Source organism: Mustela erminea, chromosome 5 (genome assembly GCF_009829155.1).
Source record: "Mustela erminea isolate mMusErm1 chromosome 5, mMusErm1.Pri, whole genome shotgun sequence".
NCBI lineage: Eukaryota > Metazoa > Chordata > Mammalia > Carnivora > Mustelidae > Mustela > Mustela erminea.
The window spans coordinates 101,541,802-101,567,008 of NC_045618.1; the positions used below are offsets into that span (position 1 = coordinate 101,541,802).

General features: G+C 37.1%; 1 protein-coding gene across 7 annotated transcripts in view; it reads right to left on the reverse strand.

Annotated features, from left to right (window-relative positions):
* Positions 1–387: 387 nt before the first annotated feature.
* Positions 388–25,207, reverse strand: part of FERMT2 (fermitin family member 2) — an 89,699-nt gene continuing 64,879 nt past the window's right edge. For 2 of the 7 annotated variants that reach the window (XM_032344253.1, XM_032344252.1), the window contains 14 exons: positions 21,447–21,479; positions 20,890–21,115; positions 20,453–20,555; positions 18,899–19,006; positions 15,550–15,684; positions 14,786–14,835; positions 13,463–13,587; positions 6,699–6,805; positions 6,347–6,568; positions 4,329–4,352; positions 3,786–3,806; positions 2,872–2,996; positions 2,425–2,566; positions 388–1,002 (listed from right to left, as the gene is read on the reverse strand). In XM_032344253.1, coding sequence (XP_032200144.1) covers positions 829–1,002; positions 2,425–2,566; positions 2,872–2,996; positions 3,786–3,806; positions 4,329–4,352; positions 6,347–6,568; positions 6,699–6,805; positions 13,463–13,587; positions 14,786–14,835; positions 15,550–15,684; positions 18,899–19,006; positions 20,453–20,555; positions 20,890–21,115; positions 21,447–21,479 — 1,595 coding nt within the window. In that variant the 3' untranslated portion in view covers positions 388–828. The remainder of the gene's footprint in view (positions 1,003–2,424; positions 2,567–2,871; positions 2,997–3,785; positions 3,807–4,328; positions 4,353–6,346; positions 6,569–6,698; positions 6,806–13,462; positions 13,588–14,785; positions 14,836–15,549; positions 15,685–18,898; positions 19,007–20,452; positions 20,556–20,889; positions 21,116–21,446; positions 21,480–25,207) is intronic. The other 5 variants (XM_032344248.1, XM_032344247.1, XM_032344250.1 and 2 more) reach the window with 5 other exon arrangements.

The following is a 25,207-nucleotide window of genomic DNA, read 5'->3' on the forward strand; positions in this document are numbered from 1 at the left end:
TAAAAGCATTTAATTAATGCAAAGATGCTACATCTAAGCCATTTGCTAGTTGTGAGTTTTTTAAAAAAACTGTACAATTTTATAAAATTTGTGTTTGTACATTAGTTACACAAAATGCATACTTCATAGACCTTTACTTCATATTGTAATGCAAAAGTTGCATATTTTAGGCAGACGTGAATATGCTGGTGAATACAGGTGTTGTAATACAATAGGGTGTAAAAATAAAATCACAAGACATTATACATACATGCTTATTCAAGGACAAAAATGAACCAAGCCTAACGCACTGATAGCATTTTCCTTCAAAGTCGAACAATGACATCATTATTAAGTATCAGGCATCTTTTGTAGGCCTGATTTATTTGGGGATGAGTGGGAGATGGAGCATCAAAGCCTACCAGAAGTTGGTATTTTTAAAACACAAGATCAAATTAAACATACATTAAAACACATGCATTAAACATGATAAATAGACTTCATGTAGTTTAAGCCCTGGATAGCTTTAAAGTATATGGCTTGAGTTTCTTGGTTTGGCTAGCTTAAATTAAATCAGTGATGTTTTATTCCTGACTTGTCCACTACTTTAGTTTTCAATTCCTGGCCCTAAGGAATGTGTGCCACATTCAAGTCCACATATTGTATCATGATAGCAGATTAATAGTCGTGCTTGTTAGTGCACTTATTAACTGGTCTGGTAAGGCAAAAAAGTTTTCATGATAAAATGATAAATTTCAAGCTTACTTTATTAAGCAGCATATAACAAACAACAGCTTTCAAAGTTAAATATTGTTACGGCCATGGAGTTTCATTACACAGTAGCTCTATTCACACCCAACCACTAGTGAGTTTGTAGAACATCTCTTCATCTAAACTCTCATTTTGGTCTTTTGCACGTGTTGAGAGAAATATGTAGCCACCGATGAATTCATGAACCACTTTGCAATCTACTTCAGTACAAATGAAGGACAATCGTACTTCATCTGCAAACTCTACCGTGACCTGGAAACAAAGACCAAGAACTGTCAGTCCCAGGAAAACTCTATATGGTTGGGTACAAGTGAAGCTAATGTGCTATTAATGTCTGCCCTCTCACAAAGTACTTGCTGATCCTCAAATTTTTAAAAAAATCCTAAATCGTGCCTTCGATTCCAGAAGATTAAGTTTATTAGCCCCTCCACCACTCCTTTTTAGTTTTTCATTCTGAAAAGACTGCATGCAAGGGGTTTAAGTCATTATGTTCTCAATGGTCTCTGGTGATTCAGTTAGTGAGGTCTCTCTTCAAGGCCTGGGAGAAAACCCACTTCCTGCATTTAAGTTACATTTAAGTTAATACTTGCTCAAGACATTTAACCTTTAGGTATTATGTTTGAATACAGGAGCCCAGCCCCATATCCATGGGAAATCTCTGGAACCCCAGTGGATGCCTGAAACCATGGGTAGTACTGAACTTTGTATGTGCTCTGCTTTTTTCCCTTTACATACATACAGATGATAAGCTTTACCAATTAGAAACTGGAAGAGATTAACAATAGAATTATAACAGTATATTATAATCAAAGTTATGTGAATATGGTCTCTCTCAACATATCTTACTGTACTGTACTCACCCCTGTGATAATGGGAAGTGATAAAATGCCAGCAAGACAGGATGAAGGTAAAGGACACAGCAGGCACTGTGACATAGCGTTAGGCCTCTATGGACCTTCTAACAACAGGTCAGGAGGAGAATGCATCTTCTGCTTCTAGACTGTGGTTAACCACAGATAAGGAGGGACACTACTGTATTTCAGAAAAATGAGATTCTACGCAGTAATAGGAACCGATACAACAAACCTGAAGATCCTAAAACATATGGCTTATCAGTAAAAGACTGTTTATTTTAAATGATATTCACTGTACTTCAAGGCTAGGGACAGCATGATATATAGTAGGAGCTGTGCCAGCTTTTACAGCCCTGAGCATTGGAGTTTGAATCCTGATTCCATTACCAAGTGTGTGGTCATGGTAATCATGGCCATCAGGTCTCTAAATGTGAGTGTCCTCATTTGTAAAGCAGGGACAATCCAACCACCCACAAGGCTGTGGTGAGATTAGAAGCAGGGTACGAATATAGAAACATCTAGCCATCATGACAGGCACAGAGTAGGCATTCAATAAACAGTAGCTGCTACAGTGACAGACAGGGATGTACCAGTTCCAGAAAACCACCTTCTAAGCAGACTGTGTTCTTAGAGTTCAATAACTGGGTTAGTCATGAAATAGGAAAGTTTAAGTGGGAAATGAATAACCAACCAGGTTTTATACTGTAAGAGGTGATGGTACAAATAATCTAAGACATTTATCTCCCTTTTTATTCTTAATTTACTGATTCTTAGCAGAAATTAGTGCTCTACACGCACTCAAAGTTAACACTGAGCTTACCATTTTTATTTCCCAGTTTACGTTCCACTGTTTCATGTTACTGAAACGCCATGTTTTAATTGCGTCTCCTGTGCTGGCATCCATCCGAATCAGTCTGTTGTATGCAATTCCAATAAGTTCTTCTTTTTTTCCTCCCTGGAACCTAGAGTATTAAAAACATAAAAAATGTTTAAAAACATGTTGGGGATAGGAGGACATGTTGCTCTGGTTTTAAGACGTGCTCTTTAACTCATGAGAGTAATATTTTCACATAAGTAAAAATAGAAATCATTTTTAATTTTTAATGTAAAAATTACGAGTATAGAAAATACATTAAAATATTCTTTACATGTTACTGTAAAATTGCTTGAAGCATCTCAGCAGGTATTTTAAATATTTAATTGAAGTAGATTAAGTAAAAAGGCACAGATTAATATTTATACACAGGTATTTAGGAGAACCACTGACCTTGCAATAAAGTGTGTGATGCCAAATTCTGGTAAGGACTGCCAAGCTTGAATAAATCTCATCTTGGCTTCAATTAGACTCATCTGAGCTACATTTTGATGGGCCTCCAAGATTCTTGCTGTTATCTAAACATGATTAAACAATACCTTTACCATCAAACAACAGTCTTTCATGGGAGGATCAAGACAAAAAGTAAAAAATTAAACTATGTGCCCCACCCCACAATCATATGTCATAAGAGTTGGAATTGGGAAATTTCTGCAGCTACATTTGGGTATTTTAGTGAAATGATGACTCTTTAAAATAACCCTTGGTAGGGGCGCCTGGGTGGCTCAGTGGGCTCAGGTCATGATCCTAGGGTCCTGGGATTGAGCCCCGCATCAGGCTCTCTGCTCAGCGGGGAGCCTACTCCCCCACCCCCACCTGCCTCTCTGTCTACTTGTGATCTCAGTCAAATAAATAAATAAATAAATAAAATCTTTTAAAAAATAAATAAATAACCCTTGGTATATTTCTTCTTCATTTCAGTTTCCATATATCCAGAAACAACAAGTACTATTAGGAGCACATAACTGCCACTCTTGAGATATATTCCAAGTATACACATATATGTCACTGCTTTTTATACAAGGGCACGTTCTAATCCTATACATGAGTTTTTAAATTAGCACCAAGACACAATATCAGAATGAGCACCTGGAATATAAATTTCTAGCAGGAGTATTTATTATCACCTTTAAAGTACTTGAAACAACCATAATAATTTAATAATTTTTTCTAAAGGAATCATAGAAAAGTTAACTTTTAAATTATACTCCCACTAAGAGTGGAAGGAAATTAATCTGTAAGAGGGGACTGTGTCTAAAGCTTTAAATATTTTTCTTTTCTTTTTTTGGTTAATATGGAGAACTTACCAAATCTCTTATATAGCCTGGCTGTAGATGGCAATGCGAAGAAAGAAAAAGGAAGCAGAAAGAAAAAAAAAAGGCAATCAGAAAAAATGGCAATGAAGCAAAGAAAAAGTTGCGGTAACCTGCAAACCAAAATTCCAGCCAAAAACCATGCAAAAAAAATTACATTAGGTGGAAACCAAGCAAAGTAATGCAAGCATGAAAATGAAAACAAGGAAGCAGCTATTACTTTCCATTTAGAATACTGAGAAAACTTCATTATTTTAGACTGTTAAGTGTTACTAAAATTATGATAGAAATTTGTAGGGGAAAACAAAGAGCAAATAATGTTTCCCTGCTCATTTACCAGTTCTTACTGGTTAGGGTAGGCCTAATGATTTTAGTAGCAAAATCAGAATTAATGTTCAAAAAAAACTTTAATATTTTGAGATCGAGTCCAATAATATGACCCATGCACCACTTTTCAGAAATAAGTTGAACATATAAGGTAAGTGCAGTGACCATACTGTTTCTTTATTTACACAAGAAAAGCAAACCCTCAATTACCATCTGTTTTTTGCATCCTTTTTCCTGGAAGGGAAAATGGAGAGATGCTATACACTACACTAGGAATGGCAGCTGTAAACATTAGTCTATCTCAATTTGTATTCACATGGATAAAGCAGAGAACAACTCTTTTCTCTAAAATGTAAAAAACTAGTTTGGGAGTCACAGTCATGTTAAGATATATATATATATATATAGTAGGTTTGAATAACATATGGTTTTGGGGATTTAAAGTAGATTAAATGTAACAAAATGTGTATTGATGGGCCCTGGTAGGAATGAAAGAGCCCATGGCCCACCTCTGTTCCTAGTGGACTCCTGAATGCCACTATATTAGATAGTTTAACAATTACTGAGCACTACATCCAATGACCAGTACAGCACCTGACACACAATAGCAACTACACTTCTGCCTATCAGCACTTCCTAGGTGTCAGGGCAATCTGCGGTCTCTACGTCCTGGGAACAACTCATAAATCTAGTCAGGGAAGGCAAGATTAAGAAAGAATATGCTTTTGATAAGATGTCAACATGGAGGACAAGGCTGGAAGAATCCTTAGATTCTGTTATCCTGCCAGTCAAATATTCACTGTTTCTGTCCGCAAGAGAATTTTCACTTGACAATCTAGCTGAGAAATGAGGGATAGAAAACTATCTTTTTTAAAGGTGAAAACTACCATTTGAAAGGCTTCTGAGAAAACAACTCAGGACCTCTGACAACTAAACCAACATTTGGCAATCTTCAGTTAGATTTTAAGATCTCTTTTTTCCTGATACCTGAAAGTGAAATGATAGCTTGCTAATGTTTGAAATTGTTCCTTGCCTTTGAAGGCAAATGAATCCACTTTTGGAAACAAGTTTTTTCCTTCAACAATTTTTAAATAAAATAACTAAGAATTTAAAAAAAAAAATTAAATTAGTACTTGATTCACTTTCCCTTTTTAACTTACAATCTACATTCCACAAAACTCCCCAGGGCAGCATTTCCTCCATTTCTTACTACTCCCACATCATAGGACTGTGGGATAAACAGTTTCTATGTAGAGAAATTGTGTAGAGCTTACACAGTCTCTGAAACTTAAAGACAAATACTTGGCAATTAAAACTTCTGAACATCTATTTCTAGCTAAGTGATTTCAGACCCATATGATAAACATTATATTTAAAGTTAAGAATTAATAAGCATTCTAGGTATTTCACTGGGCCCTTTCAGTAATGTTTCAAAATTATTCTTTAACAGAGATAAAAATGAAACTAGATAGAAATAAAATATTTATTTGAAAGGTCTTCTTCATCCCCCACCTCAGACTGAAGCCTTTGCCTTTTATGGCATGTTTGGTGTAGCAAATACTGGGGGCTATCCCAAGTGAAATTCCCCTGCAAAGAACCTTTCATGTTGTACCCGAAGAACCATTTTCCTAAATAGCAATCCTTTTATGGTATTAATTTCCAGGAAAGGAATTCTAAACAGAGTGAAGAAAAGCAGGGAGTGTCAATGAAAATTTACCAAACTCTGTCACATCATGCAAAATTTTGGTTTAGGTTTTTTACTGTTAAGAAAAAAACAATGCTGAACTGTAGACTATTTCTACCCTCATAAAGTTTATTTCCAAAGCTGGAAAAGTCAATTTCAGCAGCAGGGAGAGCTGTTAGAGATTTTGTTGGGAAATGCTGGCTGTGCTTTATACCACAATTATAAAAGAAATGAAACCCAAAGCATCCACACCATATTCAATTCCCTGCAAGAACACCTCATTCATAGGGTGATTTCCTTACGTTGTTGTGAGTAAATGCTCCCAACTATTTCACCTCATTATCTGTCCTATTAGAATGAGAAACATTTTTTTAAATGACCTATTTTCAAATGGACTAAAGACTATCTGCAGCTTATTTTATACTCTGACCACCAGATAAGAAATTATGACTAAAAGTTTTATTTAAGAGGGGAAACTAAATTTAAAGTATGTACAAAATCATAAAACCAGGGGAAAACAGATGAAGTAAAATGAATCAAATACCTGCTTGTTCTTGTACTTTTTTAGATAGCGAGGGGATACCAAACATTCAGGATTTATATCCGTTGTGATCTGCTCTGGTATTAACTGAGGATCTGGGTTTAAATGCTGCATCTTCAGAAAGGAAAGAATATTTTGAACTTCTAAGTTATACGAACTGTCTGCCATGGTCTTGCCTTTGGAGGCTAATCTGCAGGCTGCCATCCAGTGCGCATACTGTTTTTCCTGTTGAAAAAAAATACTGAAATATGAAATGTATCACATGATGGGTCCTAGGAGTATAAAATGTAAGGAGGGCTGGTCTACTCAAATCAAAGAAAAAATGGAGGTTTATATTTTTAAATGGAAAACTTACATTGTCACAACGAAGCCAGATTTCATTCATGCCTTCTGCAACTGGAATCAGGAGTTTAATATTGAATTTCTGCCCTGAAATGTTTACATCTGGGGTAACTTCACATCCTAGAATAAAAAAAATATTATAACGGTCAAATTTACTTTTAAGAAATCCCAAGCCAATACAGACAGCCCTCATTTTATGTTAACATGCTGAATTTTGCTGTTTTGCAATCGATTAATTGGGAAGAAATTTTTCTGCCCAATAACTCTGAGGCACAGCAAAGAGTCACATCTAATACAATTTGGGGCCTTCATAAAACTTAATTGAAAAGAGAAGGAAAGGGTCCTATTAAAAAGGATATTACCCCAAAACACCATCCCACAAATTTGATATCGTGGGTTTTTGGTTTTGTTTTTTAAAGATTTATTTGAGAGAGAGAGAGAAAGAAAGAGCCTGCACCACAACCTTGAGATCATGACCCAACCTGAAACCGAGTTGGATGCTCAACTGACTGAGCTGGGCAGGTGCCTTGATATTCTTGAAATATCATTCAGTTCCTTGAACCTTAAATTATCTGGGGTTTTTAAGTTTTTAGATGTATAGGGATATTAAAGTGTCTTTCTGTAATTCATGTTTTGATAAGAATAGGTGACTTTTTTTTTTTAAAGTAATCCACCCAACATGGGGCTTGAACTCATGACCCCATCAGAGTCAAATGCTCTACTGGCCAGATACCCCAAGAATAAATGACTTATGATGCCTTAAAAAAAAAAAAAAAAGAAAGAAAAGGCATCGTGTCCATGGGATTCCTATTTGAGCTAGAGTCCTATACAGGATTCTCCTCAAGGCCCTCCTATCCTCCATGGCAGGAAGAAACCTAATGGCAGGGAGAAGAGAAACAGATGCTCTCAGGATCCAACTAAACACTCCTGGGCATGTGCCTCTTTCCAAAATTCCAGAGTGCTGAAACACTTAAATATTCATACTTACAATAACTTCGATTCAGAGGGTGAGCATCTGCACAAAAATGGTTTCTTTAAAACTACAGTTTCTTCATAGATTTGACTCAATTCACAAGTTAACTTTACGTGCAGTATTTTAGAAGCACATCTACTACAGAAGGTAATCTACACTTACATACTGGGGAAGTCAGTATGAAAATAACTGGTATTCAGAATTTCACTCCACTGGTAAGTTTTCAGCAACACACAGATATGGGCTACAAAAAGCCACATTATCAACTCAGTTAAGCATTAGCTCGTAGCTTCACAGTAGAGAACACAGTCGGACTGAACATGGCGGGAGAACGGCTGTCATAAACAAGCAGTAACCAGAGTAATGCAGTGCAGTGCAGCTCTGCCATCTGATTTAGGCTTCACACCTTTCTCTGTCACTTCATAATTACTGCCAATTTATTTAACATCTCCCCCCAAAATTTCCTGACCATAAACTCTACCTCACTGGAATGCTGTAAGGACAAATAAGATAATGTACCATGTCAGGCTCTTTAAAGGGTATTCCAATTGTCACCCTCAATAGGTCTTAAGACCGTCAAGTAGGCTTGCAAACTGTTAGGGTCTGTGGTTGTTTTGCTCTTTGTACTGGAGCAACTTCTCTCTGCACAGAGAGTATAAGGACAAGATAATAAATGTCTATATATCCACCATATAATAAGGACAGATGTTAAAATTGAAGTATTATATTAAAAGAAAAAGAACATTTTAGATAAATGGGAGGTCCTCTTCTCTCTAGAAGCAACTCCTATCATGAATTCGGTAGACTTTCTCCCCTTTGCTTTCTTTAAAAAATATTAGCTACAGGGGCGCCTGGGTGGCTCAGTTGGTTAAGCAGCTGCTTTTGCCTTAGGTCATGATCTCAGGGTCCTGGATGGAGTCCAGAGTCCTGGATCAGGCTCCCTCCTCAGCGGGGAGCCTGCTTCTCCTTCTCGGCCTGTACTCTCTCACTCTCTGTTAAATAAATAAATAAAATCTTTTAAAAAAAAATTAGCTACAGCATTTAACTCTTTCTGTGCAAGGGTTACAAACTATCAGGAAGTTGTGTGGCAATGCATTTAATCTGCAAAGTTAAAATGAGATGTTTGAAGATATATGATCTTTTATGGACTTCATTAATCATTCAAATGGATTTAATGTGTACAAATCCATAATAATTAGGCCTCTTTAAAAAAAAAAAAAAAATACTGGAGCACCTGGCTGACTCAACTGCAGGAATGTGTGACTCGATCTCAGGGTCATGAGTTTGAGCTCAATGTTGGGTGAGAAGATTGTTTAAATAAATAAACGTAAAAAAAAAAAAAAGTAAAGTAAAACCAAAAAAACCCTAAAAAGCTCGGAGAGGCAAAGTGAGTGGGTAACTCAGGTGCTAGTGTAGGTGGGAGAGGCACTTATGAGTCCACATCTCAGGCCATATTCACTCCATGCCACCTGGGCTGCCTACTTCAATGGCAATATGCCATACTTTACTGCAACCCAATTACACTTCCTTTGAAATGTTCAATGTAAACAGCCCATTCTAATCACAACCTTCAGTCCTCTCTTCAAACCATCTGAGGGACCCTTTCTGCAGCCCCACAACTTTTTCCCCATCAGCAATATGTTCTCACCTCTTTCTTTTCCTGAGTTCAGCCTGCACACCATTAACCAGGTATCAACCTCCAATTCCCTAGATTCACTGTCTTTCCACTATACTCATTTACCAAAACCGTAACCAGGGATCAATTCAATCATCTATCTTTTACTTGCCTATATTAGGCTGCTGAGCACTCAAAAGGAGGAGAGGGAAGAAAAAAAATATATCACAAAACCAAGCAGATAGATCTCACTAGAAATTCACGGATTCCCAACTTCAACTGAGCCCATGACACTTGCAGTCTCTCTGTGTTTTCAGACATTCTCAACAACATTTATTTCAATCTTCTCGGGCTTCTGATGCCATCCCCTCTCAGTGGACAACTTCATCTCTTTTTTCCAAAAAAGCCATGAGTCACAGAGCTTCCTGCTACCATAACTGATAAAGCTAGCTCCCCTCAACTTCTACACAGTGGGAGAGGGATCTCTCCTCTTAAGGCTCTCCTATCCAAGCGAGCTGAGTTTTCTGCCATCCCAGGAGCCTTGCTCCATTAAAAAGATCTTCCTCTCCTGGATACTAGATTTCTTTCTTCCTTTCTATTTCTATTGTGATGTTTCCATCAGCATTTAACTTCCTTGAGTTTCTTCCATCTTAAACCACAAAGTGCCTTTCTCCTCCACCTTATAGCTCTCTCTGCTATTACTGCCCTCTTTCCTCCTTCCTTGTCACAGTAAGGTTAACAAAAAGCTATCTTTGTTTCCTATTTACTTCTCAGTGACGGTACTTTGGCTCCCATATTCAAAAGGCCACTGGTATCTGCTGAATCTGTTCTTCATCAAGGCCACTAAACACCTCCAATGGGGCTAAATGCTATGGAGGCTTAACACTCTATTTTTCTATAGTACCTGACGCTGTTGACTCCTGTCTTTTTAGAAACAACTTTTACCTTGGCTCCCACCATACCTCACTTCCATGGTCTTCATAAGCATTTGCTGTTTCCCTTGCAAGCTCCTCTTCCTCTCATCTGCCCTGTACCTCAAACATGGGTGTCCTACAGGGTTCTATTCTTAGCCTTTTCATATTACAGACAACTGTTCTTAGGCTGCATTTACTATTAATCCTGAAACAGCTACCATCATTATCAGCAGTGCGGATCTCCCATGATCCAATGGCCTACAGAGTATCTTCTACAGAAATCCCACAGGTACCTCACCTTTAAAATAACCCAAAATTAAACTCATCATCTTTCTCCCTAAACTCAGCTCTTCTACATTCTCAACCCTATTCACCCAACTGCACAAGCCAGAAATAAGTCCCTCCCCATTAGCCTCTCCCAAGTCAATCACCCAGGCTGCTGACTGTGCTTCCTCAGGGCCCTCTGAATAGGTACCCTTTTCCCTACCTATATTGACCTCCTTAATCTGGATCACAGTTTAGAGTAATCTAAATTACTCCTCTATACCATAGCCAATATAAATAGGATGGATCCTGTCATTTTCATGTTAATAATCTTAGTGGCACTTCATTGCTGCCAGTGTAAAAAACAATCTCCTTATTATTTTTATCCTCTTACTTCCTGCCAATTTCTTCTGCTATTATCATTCATCTTAGTAAGAATCAGATTCAACACCCACTACAGAAGTATTCATCCTCCCCCTTGAACTCTACATTCCAGCAGCACAAACCCCATTTGCTCATGCTTTTCTTCAGGCTTTTCTCCACAACAGTCTCTGCCTGGACTCACCTTCCTTCCATGGACCTCGAGTTAGAGCTTGGATCTAACTCTGGCATTACTTCCCTCACAAAGTCTATCCTAATTCTCTCCATAGTCACTGAACACTGACAGAGCAAGCACCCTTACCCACTTTGCTCTTCCTTAGACCTATCATTTACTTTTTAAAGTACTATTGTCCAAATTGTAACTCTCTATCTCCCCCAGCATACTCTAAACCCCTTGAGGGGTGGGACTGTCATCTGTTCTTGCTCAAGTCTCTAGTATCCAGCACAGTTCACAGCACAGGAATTCACTCAGTATTTGCTGAACTGAATTTTTTACAACTTTGCATTTTAGATGTCCAAAGGCCATAGAGAACATCTAGTCCGACACTCTCATTTTTTAGGGGAAGTTACTGAGGTCCAACAGCTTGGAAATCATAGGGCTTATTTAATAGCAGAGCAAAAGTGCTCTTTTGGGAGGACGTGGAAGAGGCGGCACATCACAAGCCATTCTCCATACCAGGACTTGACTTCTCAGTCACAAGAGAGAAGGTTAAGGATGTAATAGGGACAGACAGGAAAGACAGGGCCCAGAAGACAGATCTAGTCTATAGATCAAGAGTAGATAACCTGGGCTGGTCCTGGACAACTTAAAAAGAGAAGCAAGAACAAAGCTGCAATGGATTCTAACAGTAACCGATAATGAGAAAGCTCCAAAATTAAACCCATGGGTCTTATGAAAGAAAGGCAGTGAACCCAATTGAAATTTTTAGGAAAATTACAGAATTCTAACACATGGGCATATCAATCTTCTACCCAGGACAGAGATTTCCCATTTTTTAAAACAACAATTCAGAGGACTACTGGGCAGAATACAGATTTGGACATTTTGTTGAAATACACTAAAAATATCCTAATGTAAATTAAAGGAGAATTAAATAGATCAAGGAAAGCATCCCTGTATTTTAAGCAAGAAATTAAATTATTTTGGGAATCATTTTTGTGAATGAATCAGGGGTCCCCTTTTTGGGTACTTTTGTTTAAATAGGGATATTTTTAGTTAGAAAGACATATTGCTTTACATATAATCATAAATGTACATGCAAAATGTAACCCAAAGGAGAAATGGGCTGGGCCGATAGGAATTAACTCCCTGAACACCACCCTCATGCCTGGCCTGCCAAAGGAAGTGCAAACCTCGCTACCACTGAGAGGCTGGGAAACCCAGAGGCTGCCCCGGCAGCTCCAGAGCCCAGAAGCGCCTTGTTCCTTTCTCAATTCTGTCTCTCCAGCCCCTTAACTTAATCAGGATTCAAGTCTCAACATGAACGTTTATCTGATTGGAATCAAAATCTCACTGGAAATCAGTCCAGAAAATGTATTTTCGTTTCTGGTCTTTGCTGTAAAGAGTGTGAACGGTGAGATGCCAATCTACTGCATCCTCCATCTAGCAACGCTGGTGCCAAGGGTGTAGGGAGTGTACTTCTCACTGCAAGTGAGCCATGTGCTTCTAGTGAATATGCCCACAAGTGAAGGGCTCATCAACACTCTGCAAGACCCTGTAGAAAAACTGCGGCAGGAAGCAGCAAGATGTCCTTTAGCTGAAGAAGAACCAGACCAACCTGGACAGAAAATTCTCCCTCTGCCTGAACCACTCCATCAATCAGATAAAGGACATGAAGGAGCAGTGTGAAGAACCAATGAAGTCACCCAAATGGCAAATGAAATGGGGAAACAATAAAAGACCAGAGCCAGTAGCTCTGAGGCCCTAGCCACAGCCCAGGCCACAGGAAGCAAGTTTGCCATAAGGGAATGGAAATGTGCCCCTCGTGACAGCTCTAGATTTGAAGAGACAAGAGGAAACCAATGACATTCAGGTTGTCAGCTAGGAGGAGCCTCTGAGGGGCATCCTGGGGCTACCGCAGAGGCCAGACCAAGAGCTGAATGTTGAACAATAATGTGCAGGGAAGAGTTATTGCGGGAGAGGAAGAACTTAGCCAAACCCCACAGGTACCTGCTACCCTAGTGTTGAACCAAAAAAGAGGCTGGGGAACATGAGAGGGACCAGTTTGTCATCAGGGAAAGTCAGAAAGTCAGAAAGAGTAGGATGCTGATGAGGAAGGAAGAAGCCAGGAAAAACAGAGGAGAGGATACAACATGGGTGAGATTGAAGAAAACATGAATGTCCCAATGCTGAAGATGAGAAAAGAGAACCATAAATTTACCTGAGAAGAAAAGTGGTATCACTTCAAATGAGGATGCCACAAAGACATTACAATAAAATATTCATGTGAAATTAATATTCAAAATTATGACAAAAAAGAGAAAAGTGAAGAATCTAGACTGAAAATAGTAACTGAAGAAGTAATGACTCTGCTGAAAAACTACCCCCCCGCCCAGCAAAATGAAGTTTATTGACTATTAGCCAAGAGAAATTTCTCCATCAACACTAGTAATTCCAAGGCTTTCCTTACCTCTTAGGTTCATCTGATGAGCTGGTGTGCCGCTGGATTCTTCTTTGCTCTTATAGCAAGAAATAGATGTATCTTTAAAGGTGCACCAATATTGCTTGTAGCCTTTTAGAGTCAGCTTTTTTGGTCTACGTGTCAAACAGAATTAACAGAAAAAACTTTTGAAATAGCTTTATCAATAGTATCAGCAGCGAAGTTTCACATCATTAAGTCTATGGCCAAGTTGTACGTATGCTGAACTCAGTTCCCTGGGGCCACCATATTACACTCAACATTGCTGTTACTGGATTTGCCTCTTCGTGATCAATCTACTCAGGAATCTCTCACAAAGAATGAGTGGGCCGAGGACAAAGACAGGAGGGCCAGCATTCTAGTATTTCTGTCAGTGGCAGCCATCTCTATCACTAGCAGGTCAAATGGAAAGGACAAGAAAGGTGAAGTAAATATCACCAACGGGAAGGCTCCTAGGTCCTATAATCACCAGCAAGTTCTTGGGTGTGTGCAGGGCTGTCTTTGGGGCCTCTCTGGAGAGGCAGGTGCACCTAGCATAACTAAAGTGTGCAAAGTGCTTTTTTGTCTCGGGTATATTTGAATGGTGCTTCATCTTGCCACCCCGATGCCAAACATAAAGAAAACAGGGCAGTCATAATGGAGAGCAGGTAAGGAAATGTATGTAATGGGAGGAGAAAGTGGTAGGGAGCTGCATCTGAAATCTTGCCCCTATCTCAGAAATGGTCTGTATGGGGAGCTGTTCTAGGTTTAGCTACCGTGTATGGTTTATTCCATAATGGCTTTTCATCTTATACTCCAAGTCACCTCCTCTTTTTGCCCTCTCTGCTTTAATGCCTAGTTCTCGACTGGATTATGCCTAGATTGATAAAAGTCTAGATAAGATACACTGGAACCTTATTATAAAATGTCCCATGAACAAATGAATAAAATGCAACAGAATCTGGGGCTCTGAACAAGGAAATAACCACTGGCAATAACAGTTCATTATGTCCTGCTTTCATTCACCCAGAGGGGATGAAAGCCCCTGAAATGCCACTGTACAACTCAATGTACACAATGCAATCTAGGCTACACAGTCTTTGTTTTACGCTTTAAGAAAACTGTTTATCAGATAAAAATAAGTTCGTGAATACTGCAGTTTTAATTTGGTAAAGATCGTTGTTTTCTCTTACAATTTAGTGTTTCTCTAACTGGTAAATGCTTTTACAGATGCATTTCCTAAATTTACAATAAATTTCAATAATGTGAATAAGATTATAAAATTGATATTTATCATTCATTAATATTTGGAATCCCTCCCCATTTTGTACTTACTTAAAAACTTTAATATAGTCAGCAAGTTCAGGAATAGAAGTGATGTCACCCTAGGGAAAGAATTAAATCAGTTTTTCCTGATTTTTCTTGAAATTCGAAACCCTAATGTTTAATATCTAATACCAAGTATCAGCTTATTCAATAAGCAAAATTATATAAAACACAGATTATGAAGGTTTTAAAGTTATAATCATATGGTCATAAATTGCAAAGCATTTTCAAATGGCTAAAAAAACTAATAAAAGATGTGATCAAAATGGCAGTTCATATAACCTTTAAGAACATACTGATTCTAATTCAGCTAAAACTGTTTATATCTGCTTATGGAAACTCTGCAAAATCCTAACAGCCCTGAGGTGTTTCCTCTGTAATAACTAATTCCTAAGCTTTAAAACCAAACTTAGTAATCAAAATTTTTCCTGAGATCTATTTTTCTTTTCTTTCTATAATATTTCAAATATGCAGCTCACTAAATCAATTTTACTATGACTTGAAACTACCTTTCCCTCTGCAGAAATGTTTTCCCACTGCTTACTGAGAGAATGGGTACATATCACAAGCTCTAACTTTATTATATTGGAAGCACTGGAGACTAGAACAATACTAATTTTACAATTCTCCCTGAAAAGTTTCTGAAAAGTCAACCTGTATTCTCTAAAGCATGAAATATTTCTCCATATCCACACAAAATTTATGAGAACCTAAATCCACAAAAAGATAAGCATCAATTCCAACTAAATTAGTAGGAATTAGATTTACCCTACCAAAATTGTTGATGTTTTCCCCCCTTCCAAAGTGATCTCCAGGTCTGAAAGGGCAGCATCAACTTCGTCCACTTCTTTGTCACTGTTGTTCAAATGATTCTCTGATGTCATGATTGACAGCTTATTGATGTGATACTGGAAACAGAAATGATATTTTATTTAAATGACTGTTCTAACTTTAGTAAACCTATAAAATGAGATTACTACCTACATCTATACTGAATGCTTTCCATCACCTAACTTGAGAAGATGAAAGAAATAGAAATGATAGGAAAGAACTAAAATGATAGGAAAATAAATGGCATCTGAAATCAGTGTCCTAAATATCCTAATAAATATTTATATAAAGAAGTAGGTCTTTGGACGTATAAAACTGAATTTAGTTTGGGAAGCCCTAGAACTTAAGAGTTAACATGTCCTCCACCAAGCTCCACACAAGCAGAGACTCTTTTTATTGGTCCCTTCCTGGCCCCATACAGCATTCCCTGTGTCTAAAGCAAGTCCTAAAAGCAATGAATACTGACTGAATTAACAGAATATGCATAAGGTCTTTTGTAAAAATGGATTAACACTGATTACCTTATATTAATTACTACTACTACCCAGGAGAGGAAAATTAGTTTTTAGTGTTAGGCTAAAGCTCCCCTCTCCACCATCCCCCATCCCCACCTCAATTCAATGCTGAAAACATAACCAGAGGAAGATATTTATATTCTCAGTTACATAAGAATAAAACTGATTACATTTATATGTGAATATATACACTTATATATTTACATGTCTATGTATACATGATGAGTAATGATAAACACTCCTACATGCAGATAGAAAAAATCTTTGCATATAGAATAATGATTTTAAATATACTTAGTTTAAAGTCACTTAGAACAAATACTAATAATTAGAGTTTGATGCTAAACCTTACAGAGGTTTCACACAAAGGTAAGCAGAACTTTTAAATCACTTAATCAGTTACCTTTCAAAGCATTAAACAGCATTCCAAGTTTCTGAAGTATTCATTCACTGAATACAGTCTACTCATGGGGAACACTGAATCAACTAATCTGGGGCCAACTGTCAGCGTTCCTCTATACTTTAAGACTTAGTGAATTGGTAATGAATAGTCTCTAGCTAAACCTTCAGTTGTGTTAAAATAAGTGACAGAAACTTCCATGTTCACAAATCATGGAGAATGAGGTAGGCTGAGACCCTTAGTCACCTCACATGTCAGAGTAGTAACATTAAGAATCATGAAGAGAGGGATGCCTAGGTGGCTCAGTGGGTTAAAGTCTCTGCTTTTGGCTTGGGTCATGATCTCAGGGTCCCAGAGAGCCTGCCTCTCTGCCTGCTTGTGATCTTTGTCAAGTAAATAAATAAAATCTTAAAAAAAAAAAAAAGAAAAAGAAAAGAAAAGAATCATGAAGAGAGTTGTTTAAAATACAGATTCTTGGGACGCCTGGGTGGCTCAGTTGGTTGGACAACTGCCTTCCGCTCAGGTCATGATCCCGGAGTCCTCGGATCGAGTCCCACATAGGGCTCCCAGCTCCACGGGGAGTCTGCTTCTCTCTCTGACCTTCTCCTCACTCATGTTCTCTCCCACTGTCTCTCTCTCAAATAAATAAATAAAATCTTTAAAAATAAAATAAAATAAAATACAGATTCTTAGGTTCATCCCCAGAGATTTTGATTCAGTACATCTGAGGTCTAGCCCACAGTCTGCATTTTTATTAAGTGACTCAGGTGATTGTGATGCAAAGTCCTTAGAAGTTATCCAGGAAAAACCTGGCTATGAATGGGACTGGTCTTAAAATCCAGCTCTGCTTTCAGAGGTGCATGGGACATCTATGAAATGTTACAATACAGACTTAGACGTAACTGCTTTAAAAACAGTGTTCTTAACCTTTCTATTTTTTTATCCATACCTTCTTACTTTTAATTATTTGTTTCTTTTTACTATTGTAGATTTATGTCACACAAGGAAACAGAAGCCCCAAGGAGAAAATAATTCAGTGTAGGTTATGCCAGAGATAAAAATACCAGGCTTTTCCATGCCATCTTTTCAAACTCCCCCACCCCCCACACCTTATGGTACTAGATGGATTTCTAGAGCCTTCGGGTCAGTCTCTGGGAAGGCTTCTAAGAACTCAGGGGATTAGTTCAGAATTCTCTCACTAAATCTAGATTCTAAAATGGTTCGGTAAAGTTATGTTTTGGGACATTCAGTTTCCACAGATTAAAATACATGGTTTCTGAGGCGTTTTCTACTGTCCTAAAATGGAATACCTACAATATACTGGGTGGGGGAAAGCTACAAAATAATCCATTTCTGTAAAAATACAATTATGTGTATATTTGACCCTTGGACAAGATGGGGGTTAGGGGCACTGACTCTCCTAAAACTTTACTAATTGCCTGCTCTTGACTAGAAACCTATGTTATTTTACTAGAGGGGACAGCAGTAATGAAGTGGACAATTTTTTTTTTTTTAAAGATTTTATTTATTCATTTGAGCCAAAGGCAGCCCTTAACCGACTGGGCCACCCAGGAGCCCCAACAGTAAAAGCCTTTCATAACTGGCAACTCTGCTTCCTGTACTTAACACCAATTTTGTTAGGACTTTAGGCAAAACCAGAATTCTACCATAATCTGAGAACATTCACTGAAGTCTCACTAAACAAGAATGACTGTTGTAGTGGTCAGCTGCATGCATCACAGTGTCTCTAAAAATGCAGACTTGTGGGCGCCACCCTATGTTATTTTACTAAAGGGGACAGAATAATGAAACGACAGTCTTTTAATAACCACTACTGTTATTCTGGAAAAGCTGATATGCAAGAATCACTTCTGGGATAACACTGGTTTACTGTAAGGAAAATATTAGCTACCTACTTCTTAAGGATTATTCTAAAAATTTGTTTAGTTTCAGTAAACTTAAAATTTTATCACCTTTAAAATGTATTATTTTTGTTATAGCCATTTAAAAAATATTATCATCCATAGCTACTTAGGAAATTATGCAATTAAAAGCTTCATTTTAGAAATCTGATTTGCAATAAAGATCTTATTTCAAAGGGAAAACTGGGTAGTTTTAAGCTAATACATATCTGAGGATGGGAGGATATTTTTCTGCTATAGGATACAGAAAAATAACTATCAAGTATACCACTAAACTCTCAGATTAAAAAAAAAATTCATGTACTTATTTTGTCTTCTAAATGTATTCAATTTCTACAAAGCAAAAAAGTAAACACTATCAAAATGCTACTGAAATTACAGTGCTACTCTACTATTTAGAAATAATCCCCTACCCTTTCCCTTGAAAAGTCCCATTTACCAATACTCTTACTACCTGCAAGGCTGCAAACATCATCATTTCTTCTTCTGTGCACTCAATTTCTTCTAGGAGAATAGCCCATTTGGCCTGTTCATAAAGCTGATTGATTCTGATTGCATCATACTGCAGCAAAAGAGACACAATCCTTTTGTAATACATAACCTTTAACATAAGGTTTGAAAACTGAATACTCACTTTCAAAGCCTGACAAAGTTCTAATATTCATTTTTTCTGGGATTTTTATTCAGTATCAAATACTTAATAATAAAGATACCTACAGGGTTAGGTATATGTATATATACCCACATCTGATTTTCCATTAAAAATGACAGTTAAAACTAAATTATTATTATTCAGTATTAGAAATAAGATTCTGTATGTTATTTTACAGGAAAATAATAATTAGATATTACAGAGCTTGTAACAAAATGAAACATGAAAGACATTTAAAATAAGGAAAAAGTGACTGCTTTTCAGTTTCTTATTGCAACCTGTCACACTAAAATGTTATGATCAGAGAGTTAATTATTTCAGGAAACATCTTGCCCCCCCTATGGAAAAACATACTACCAAGAGTTAGGTCCCTGGAAACAGTAATTATTTTAAGAATCTGAAATACGAAGTACATATGTATGTACTTGTGGTAAAGATTTATTTATATGTTATTGAATTATCCATTTAGTTATTAATAAAAATTAATAGTAATGTCTTAACAATACTATTTTAGACTGTTAACAAAATATACAGCATCTCCCTTCCCCAGCAAACGTAACTATGTTCCCAAACCAGCACTGGTTTTACTAAAATGAGACATGATATGGCCTGAAAGGTATTAAGATTATTTTCTGTAGTTCTAAATTACACATTTTACTGTTACAAAAAGAATAACCTAAGTACATAATAAAAATGTTAAGCATATACATTAAAATCTAGACTATAATCTAGACATGAAAAGGGTAAGAATCAGTTAAGAGAGGTTTATCCCCCAAGGATGATAAATAAGGAAGCAAAAGATCGAAATCTCTGTGCCATGTGTTTTCTAGGGAATATACTCTATTTCATAGCAAATTTAACTCTTCTCAGAAAAGCACAGATGATGCAGTCATTTGATAAAAACATAATGTTTGCCTATTAAATATGAAGAAACGTAGACTTAGAAGAATTTTTCTTTGAAGCCACATCTGATTTATAATTAGAAATGTGAAAGTCATCGAAAAGGTACTATTCCATAGAACTCTTCTTTTACCAAAAACACAGCTAAAGAGAGGTTTTAAAAAATTGCTAAAACTAACTTTACCAATTCTATAGTACCAAGCTAGTGCATTTAAAATACAAATCAACCAAAAATTCAATTATTTTAACACAAAAGAACATGGTTTAATTATGCTTTCAACCTATTAACACAATAGACTTATTTCAAATACAGATGCCTTTGTCTAAAGCTTGGGGTTTTAATATTATTCAGACTTGCTATGTACAAATGATTCCTTTTCCCAACTCCAGATAACAACATCCAAATGAACAAAACAAAAAGGAAAAAAAGAAGAGATCCCTCTAAACCCTCGGTACCTTTGGATTCAAATCAAAAAAGCTGTAATACTTGAATCGGAGAAGGAGGGCCTCATTTTCCTTCACATCTTGTTCCATAAGAGATCTTGAGGAATCAAGCCACCTAGACAAATTAACAAGAGCAGTGGAACAACGCAAAAATTAATAAAATATTTCGACCTCTAGTTGGGGAAAGAAATTCTTCAATGCATCTGTATTTTATCTTTTTAAGATTTATTTATTTATTGAGAGACAGAGCACATACACAAGCAGGGGGAGGGCCAGAGGACCAGGGGGAGAGCATCTCAAGCAGACTCGGCACTGAGCACAGTTGTCCAACCAGGGGCTTGATCCCACAACTGAAGAGATCCTGACCCAAGCCAAACTCAAAACTCAGACACTTAACCAACTGAACCACACCCAGATACCCCTCAATGTATCTCTATTTTAAAACTTACCCCTGGTTGATTTTCGCTTTGTCAAGAAGTGCCTGAGGCTTGAACATTTTCGCCAAAATTTCCGGTGATGTGATTGGCTGACTGACAGCAAGTATACCAGGGTTGCCTTCTGACAAAGCACTGTCACCGAACCAAGCAGAAGTTGGTGACAAGGGGCTTCCATCATGAGCATCGTAAGTGGGGGTCATTGTTTTACTATAAAGTCCTGGGCTTGAATATATACTTCCTAATAAATAATATAAAAAATGGGTAGTAAGTATGAATAAAGTACAGAATCTTGGTTTTCAAAAATACATGCTATATAAAGCAAATTGTGAAACAAAAGCTTCATTCTGGAAGGAAAGCTTTAGTACATTATTTTACCTCTCTTGAAAACATGTAAAATTAACTTTAACTCTATTTGTATACCATTAGAACATATAATAACAAGGTCAAAAGAATATAAGTTGGCAGAAATTCTGGGGGGGAAAATCAGTTCAAGGGAATTAGAAGATAAGTGAAGGATATAGCTGAAGCAGACAGACCAAGTTTTTGGTTTTAATTGTGGCAAGGCTCACCTTTCAGAGGGCCAATGTAAAGAACATCAGTGCCTATAGGAAAGGAGAGAAAGGAATTCAGAAGGTAAAGGAAAGGTAACAATAGAAGATAGAAACAAAAGAATGAAAAGAAAAGGAAATGGAAAAAGGAAAAAAAAAGGACTTTTCCTAATGTGCATCATAAACTTAAGTAAATATTTCAAGTGAACTTGAGTAAAGAATCTTAGAAACCGTAAACTAAGCTTTTTTTGTTCAATTCAAAAGAAAAAAGTTGTGCTCTAGTCAAATGTCCAGTGGAAGATACATCCACATTTATCACCCTTTGAAATCCATACCGTTTTAAGACACCTCAATGTAACTGAATAAATGCACATAAGTTGAGAACAATTTTAATGTTTTCTCAGTGAATAGCTAAACTGGTTCCAACAGATTTACAAATAAAGTATTAAAGCAAATGGGTAGATAAAATTTTGCTAACAAAGATATATCTTATAATTAAGCCCCTGAAGGGAGGGATATCTTCTCTTCCAATTCCCCAGTGTTCAACAGAGCTAGACATATAATAGAGGCACATAAATAAACACTTGTTGACTTAGTCAACTGAAAATACATCCCCCATCATTTAAACTACAAAAAATTGGTTTAAATTAAGACTTAGAAGTTCAGAATAATGTTAAGTAAAAGCACCTCCCCTAGAAGTCCTAACTCTGTTAATTGTATTTTGTCTTCAGTCATAATTTTTAAAAAGAAAATGAGTAAATGGGCATCACACTGTTAACGGATGATGGGAAGAGAATGGCTGTTTCCCTTACCCAATTAAGGAATATGCTTAGGAATTTCCTTTTCACTCTAACAACCCCTTCCCCACCACCTCACTCAATGCAATGATAGAGAATATTAACCTATGAGAAAGTGGTGATCGTACTAGAGATTTTTGTAGTTGTCATGATCTAGTCTAGGAAGAAAACACAAAGTAAAAAAAACAAAACTTGCTAGCCACAGGGTATCTGATTTGATGTTCTTAGTATGTATCTTCCAGTGTTAGTAACTAAAGCAATATGTAGTATCTAACGTTGTTAAATAAGCAACAAAGAAAGCTGTTAGTTCAAAGAAAGGAAAATTAAGGAGTTGATCCCATTTATAATTGCACCCCAAACCATAAGATACCTAGGAATAAATCTAACCAAAGATGCAAAGAATCTATACTCAGAGAATACTCATGAAAGAAATCGAGGAAGACACAAAGAAATGGGAAAATGTTCCATGCTCATGGACTGGAAGAACAAATACTGTGGAAAATCTCTATGCTACTTAGAGCAATCTACACACTTAATGCAATCCCTATCAAAATACCATCAACTTTTTTCACAGAAATGGAACAAATAATCCTAAATTTATATAGAACCAGAAAAGACCCCGAATAACCAGAAGAATGTTGAAAAAGAACAACAAAGCTGGTGGCATCACAATTGCAGACTTCAAGCTCTATTACAAAGCTGTAATCATCAAGACATTATGGTACTGGTACACAAACAGACACATAGATCAATGGAACAGAATAGAGAGCCCAGAAATGGACCATCAAAACTCTGTGGTCAACTAATCTTTGACAAAGCAGGAAAGAATGTCCAATGGAAAAAAGTCTCTTCAACAAATGGTGTTGGAAAACTGGACAGCCAACATGCAGAAGAATGAAACTGGACCATTTCTTTACACCATGCACAAAAATAGACTCAAAATGGATGAAAGACCTCAATGTGAGACAGAAATCCATCAAAATCCTTGAGAAGAAAACAGGCAGCAATCTCTTCCTCGCAATAATGCCAAATCAAGAGAACAAGGGCAAAAATGAACTATAGGGACTTCATCAAAAAAGCTTTTGCGTAGCAAAGGGAACAGTAAACAAAACTAAAAGACAGAATGGGAGAAGATATTAGCAAATGATATATCAGATAAAGGGCTACTGGGCTACTATCCAAAATCTATAGAGAACTTATCAAATTCAATACCCAAAGAACAAACAGTCCAATCAAGAAATGGGCAGAAGACATGAACAGACCTTTCTGCAAAGATGACATCCACATAGCCAAAGACACATGAAAAAGTGCTCGCTATCACTCAGCATCAGGGAAATATATATCAAAGCCTCAATGAGATACCACCTCACATCAGTCAGAATGGCTGAAATTAACAAGTCAGAAACGACATATGTTGACAAGGAAACAGAGAAAGAGGAATCCTCCTGCATTGTTTGTGGAAATGCAAGCTGGTGTAGCCACTCTGGAAAACAGTATGGAGGTTCCTCAAAAAGTTGAAAAGAGAGCTACCCTACAACAATCCAGCAATTGCACTACTGGGTATTTACCCTAAAGATACAAAGGTAGTGATCTGAAGGGATACCTGCACCCCAATGTTTATAGCAGCAGTGTCCACAATAGCCAAACTATGGAAAGAGTCTAGATGTCCATCAACAGACGAATGGATAAAGAAGATATGGTATACATATACAATGGAATATTATGCAGCCATCAAAAAATTGAAATTTTGCTATTTGCAAGGACGTGGATGGACGTGGAGGGTATTCTGCTAAGTGAAATAAGTCAATTAGAGAAAGGCAACTATCATACGATCTCACTAATATGAGCGATTTGAAAAACAAGATCATAGGGGAAGCGAAGGGAAAAATGAAAAGGGGCGAAACCAGAGAGGGAGACAAACTGTAAGAGACTCTTGATCTCAGAAGACAAACTGAGGGTTGCTGGAGTGGAGAGTGGGTGAGAGAGATGGGGTGACTGGGGGGTGGACACTGGGGAGGGTATGCGCTATGGTGAGCACTGTGGAGTGTGTTAAGATTGATGAATCACAGACCTGTACCCCTGAAACTATAATACATTATATGTTAAATAAATAAATAAATAAATAGCTGTCAGTTCTCCTTTCTTAGCTTTAAAGGGTATTGTGATAGTCAGTGATATCCTTAAAAGCTAGAACTTTAAAATTACAAAGGCATTTTTGTGAAAGGGTTACTTGGGCACCCTGTAGTAATTAAAAGGGCTGAAAACATTACTCCAGCTCAGGTGGGCAAAGAATAATCCTGCTATAGAGAGTACATATGTAAATGAGGGACAGAAAAGCATGATCTTCTGGGCAAAATCTTCTCATTGTGTATTTCAAAGATCTAGCAAACAAGTCTTTTACTAGGAACGTCAGAATATTGAAATTTTGTTCCTAGTATGATGGACTATAATTACTACTCAGAATTAAATGCAGTTAGAACTGAATTTTTATGAAGTTTCTAAAACATATTCCCCTAAATTACACAACATTTAATAGAATCAGCTACCCGATCACTTCTCTGCCCTCTCAATTTCCTCTACTTTGTATATTCTACACTTCATTGTTTCTATTCTTATTTTGTTAGGTGCTCCACAGTAGTAACTTAGTGTTTCCAACAATCCTATTATTCTCATTTTAGAGAAGAAAACCAAGGGGTCTAAGTAAGTTGTCCAGTGCCAAAAGCTATTACATTTCAGAGCCAAGCTATAGATCAGCCATTCTGACTGAAGCTACTACACACACCACCTTCTGGGTACCATAACTTATTTAAGCCATTCCCGATTCGTGTGGACTTCACTGCTGCTGCAAATACGCCTTCCACCAGGTATGTTTGTATGTATTTCCTAACGTACGTACTTCCACCATATGCTGCAGCAAATGCCTTCCACCAGGTATGTTTGTACGTATTTCCTAATTCCAGCAGCACTGCTGGAACGGAGGGTGTG